The 4,676-nt window shown below is 37.3% G+C and overlaps 1 protein-coding gene across 1 annotated transcript; it reads right to left on the reverse strand.

Moving 5' to 3' along the window:
* Positions 1–2,943: 2,943 nt before the first annotated feature.
* LOC137743209 (FH protein interacting protein FIP2) lies at positions 2,944–3,803 on the reverse strand. Its single transcript, XM_068483092.2, has one exon. It carries the CDS (start codon positions 3,801–3,803, stop codon positions 3,126–3,128), a length of 678 nt encoding a protein of 225 aa, XP_068339193.2. The 3' UTR covers positions 2,944–3,125.
* Between the last annotated feature and the right edge of the window lie 873 nt (positions 3,804–4,676).

Raw genomic sequence — 4,676 nt, forward strand, 5'->3', positions numbered from 1 at the left:
GAAGAGGAATAAAATTAACAGAGTTTTAACGAAAAATCCACGATATTACTCATTTTAACGAAAAGTTATATTTTTACATTAAAAAGTCAATCCTGGTACTATTCACTTTACCCTTTATTTTGTCATTATCATTAAAACTCAAAATTTTCAAGATTTTTTCATTAATTTTTCTTAAAATTAAAAGATGAAAATTAAATTATATAAAATCCGTAATGGCGTATTTTAACTAATTTTCAACTCGAAATTTTATAAAATCTTGAGTTTGGTTAAAAAACAATGGAGGAAGAAAATTGCTGACTTTGGGCTTTCAGGTCCAGTTGTACTACCCAACACTTCAGTATTGGGTCATCCAGGGCTTCAAGCCCATACCCAATTAATCGGACCCAAAATCCGATTAATGACTCGTTTACGTAACCGTAATCAAAGTTGGAGGAATTGGATTGTGGAGGAATTGAATTGAGGAGAAATTGAAATGAAGAGGAATCAGAATCGGATTTCTGTTGAAGCTGTTTACTTAAATGTTTAGGAATCAAAATAAAAATGAAATTGAGTTCGTAGAAGTTGTTTACTAATTCAGCTAAATCAGAATAAGAATTAATATGATCACTAAAATACCCTATTTTCTTTTATTTTATTCTATTTATTTTTAAAAACATTTTAACTAGTTATTTTTACTTATTTAGTTAAATTAAAGAATTAAATGTCCACTATTGTTGCAAACATCATTCATGATTTTAGCGAACAAACTTCGTCGCATTCTAAAACGACGTCTAAAAACATGATCAGGGTAAACGCTGTTGGGAATAAAATAATCTTCCAAGAGATCTTTACCTCGTCTTTCCCTTCTTCTATCGATGTTTGCCGCACGTCCGGGTTTGGCTATCTGACCCATAGCTTCCATGATACGGCGGGAATGTGAGACCCTCCGCCTTCTATGGTGATCATCCTCATCCTCCTCCATTGCGAAGGCCTCATCTCCACCTCCACCTTGGTCAAGATTGACCAATTCTTCCTGTTGTGCCAACAACCTTTTCTGCTGCTCTTGCAACTGTTTATACGCTTTCCTTGAAGAAGACATTGTAAGAACTCAAGATTTGAAAACGATAAAGAAGAATTCTGAGCTAAAAAAAAGGATTGAGTTTAGTGTGAGGATGGATGTAGGGATGTAGGGTTTATATGGACAAAAAAAAAAAAGATGAGGTTGGTTAATGACACTACGTGATTGGTTGAAAATCTTAGCGGAAATCTATTCAAAAAATAGTACGTTCGGATAATGACACGTGGCGTGACGAGATTGGTTAAAAATCTTATCGAAATCTTGCCTAAATTATTGTAAACAGGAAGTGACACGTGGGTTGTCGGGATTGGTTGAAAATCTTAGCGGAAATCTATTCAAAAAATAGTACGTTCGGATAATGACATGTGGCGTAACGAGATTGGTTAAAAATCCTATCCGAAATTAAAACTATTTTTTTATTTATTATTTTATAAAAAAATTATTTAATATTTTAAATGGACTGGGTGCCAGCACATTTTGTAGGGGTGGAGATCGTTTGTGCCAGCGCATTTTTAGACTAGGTGCCAGCACATTTTTTTTGGGGTGGAGATGCTTTGGCCTATTACTGTTCATTGAGTCTATTACTGTTCAATTAAGTGGATAAATGGGCTGGGTGCTGGCGCAAAGTGGATAGGGGTGGAGTTGCTCTAAAGGCCAAAGAAAGAATCCAGCCGCATTCATCTTCCCTCCCTGCAGAAGAAAAAACCTAGAAACATGAGCAATTTGGCCCTAGACCTCAAGATCGCGATTGTCAAAGTGATGTCGCAGGAGGATGAGCCGGTGAGCGATAAGCACGTCCGTGAGATACTGATGTTGACGTCATCGTCCGGAGCTACGTCCAAGCGTGCGTTTCGGCGGTGTCGAAGCGACTGGACCATTGCCTCATGAACGACAGTGATTTGGTGTTCGGGGACAAGATCTCATATGCGAACCGCAGATCTCCTGAACCTATTAGATTTTTAACCCTCACCCTACCGAAATTCAAGCTCACGAGATTAATTTGTTGGGTTAAACGGCAAGTTGATAAAAGGGCATAATAGAAAGAGCAAATGGATTCCCAATTCCCTCACCTTCCTAGAATTCAATTACCACATCGATAGAGGGAGTCCAATTCCTCCAATTTCAGGAATTGACTTCCACTTTTTGTGTGGGACCCACGCACTATTGATTCCTCCCAATTTTAGTAAACACAAGTATAATTCGTAATCGGAATTGAACTCTTTATTTTCATTCCGATTTCGGGTTAGTAAACACGTACGCCCTTAGGGTGATCATTTTGTGGAATTTGATCCCATCCGGATCCACTTGGTGGGGATCCTAGGGATTCCCACATCTTAGCCATTTATCGTGTATCGTGTGGTCAAAAATCATTTGACTTTTTTTATTTAAAAATAAACACAAATAGTATCTGATGAAAACTGGCCGCATGATGTATGATGAACGGCTAGGATGTGAGGATCCCTACAAAGTGAATCCAGAGAGGATCTTTTTCCCATTTCGTTGACAGATGCTTCTATACACTTATGGTTTGTGAAGAATGAGAACCAACTATGTAGCACTTATATCGGAGAATTCAATTCTCGTATATGTCGTTAATAAGATCATTTCAAAGAACTATCTATAATAACGAACTTGCAAAATACCGATGCTCTAAGTAAAAACAAGGACTCGTTTGGAAGTGATTTTAAATGACTGAAAGCGTTTTTGGTAAAATTGTTTCTGAACTTTTTAAAGCCCTTTAAGTGCTAACTGGTACTTCTTACGAGTGTTATTCTAGAACTCACTTAAATTTTTACTAAAAATTGGTTCCAAAAACACTTTTACAAAAAATAAAAAAATATATAAAAAAATCAGTTATTTTAAAATCACTTATAAACAAACCCAAAATAAAGTATTTAATTTACTCTACAAAATTTAATCTACTGATAAATCAGTACGTAAATTCCACACATAAAATACACAGAGATGATCCCATTGCAATTAAGTATAAATCAAAGGAAATATAAAAATGATTAATATCTAGCTTCCTTGAAGGATTTCTAACAACCAACATTGTCAAGGGTGACTTTCAGCAGCTACAATCTTCCACGCAAGATGCCCCAAAGAGTCTGTACCCTTTACTCCCCACAAAAGAAGCTGCTCGTAGATTTGCTCCATAAAAAGTAGAATCCCACAAATCTGCATTGTCAAAAGTAGCACCCTCAGCATCTACATAATTGAACTTAGCATCCCGAATATCTGCATTTGAGAAACGAACATATCTCATGCACGAATAGCTGAAGTCGACTTTCGATAAATTCAATCCAGAGAGATCAATGCCAGAAAGATTAACACCTCGAAGATTGATGTGTTTCCCGCGTACATAGTACTTCATGATATCAGCGCGCGTTACATCTGAGTTTGGACTTTCACCTTTGTCCGTATGCAGAAGTTCAGCTTGTAATTCATCTGTCAACCCAACTAGTTGATAGTATTTTGCCACCTTAAGAAGTTCTGCATATTGGGTAACTTCCAGTTTAGGAATATCACCGTCTCTTAACCAATTAAGGACGTGCCGAAAAAGCTTACCATCCCTATCGATAAAAACATATCCCTTCTTATCTTGGCGTAAAGTGTGACGGCCACTAAACATTGCAGCTAGCATCGAATCAGGCTCGCGCTGAGTTAGAGTACCAACAGTGGTCGAAAACTTTCTTCCTCCAACATTGAGGTGAACCAAGGATGAAGAGTCATAGCCGTCTGCCATGGCTTCGAAACTTTGAGAGAGAGAAACTGATGAGTGAGTTGGCAATATGCCAATATGCAAGCCTTAACCTAGACGGCTCTGCCGGAAAATACTATTTGCCCTACCCTAGGCTCCGACACCATGTAAAAATAGTAAATTGAATGGGACAATTTCATTCGTAGGTTAAACCCCTTTATATACAATTCACAAGCCTTGGTGTATAAGAATTAGGATTCCTAAGTGGGAAGGAAATATAATTACAATACAATTATTTAAATTAGTCGTGAAAAAAGGAATCCTAATTAGGGTTGTATTCTATCACTTGGCTCTCATATTTGGGGAACAAATTTTTCTGACCAAATACAATTCGTGCACTATACAGTGAATAAAAACTTTTAAAACACATCATTTTACAAACAAATAAATGCGAAAAGTAAAATCTTTTACTCAGCAAAAAATAAACTCCACCAATAAAATAAATAGAACATTGATTCATCTAACTTCCTATGAGCAAATCCATCATAATCCTCATTTTCCTACAATCTTTCACACATGATGCATGAGCAAGGTTGTAACCTTTAGCACCCACAAAAGAAGCTCCTCGTAGATTTGGCCCAGCAAAACTGGAATTAAACAAATTTGCATAGACAAAAATAGCACCTTCAGCATCCACGTTGTAGAACATTTCTTATAACATCTCACATCGATCAATGGAGAGAGGGTGATATGTCTTATATGTACATGCCCACCTCCATATAACATGAGGCCTTTTGGGGACTCACTGGTTAGGATCCCATGAGAACTCCGTAGTTAGTGAGTTTGGTCGAGAGCAGTCCTAGGATGGGTGACCCACTAGGAGGTTCTGGTGCCCAAACCCAAGAACAAAACCGTGAG

Source organism: Pyrus communis, chromosome 11 (assembly GCF_041283825.1).
Source record: "Pyrus communis isolate YQ-2024b chromosome 11, ASM4128382v1, whole genome shotgun sequence".
Classification (NCBI taxonomy): domain Eukaryota; kingdom Viridiplantae; phylum Streptophyta; class Magnoliopsida; order Rosales; family Rosaceae; genus Pyrus; species Pyrus communis.

Bases quoted from the DNA above. Each gene is read 5' to 3' on its own strand.
- LOC137743209 (XM_068483092.2), bottom strand. From the start codon at position 3,803: ATGGCAGACGGCTATGACTCTTCATCCTTGGTTCACCTCAATGTTGGA.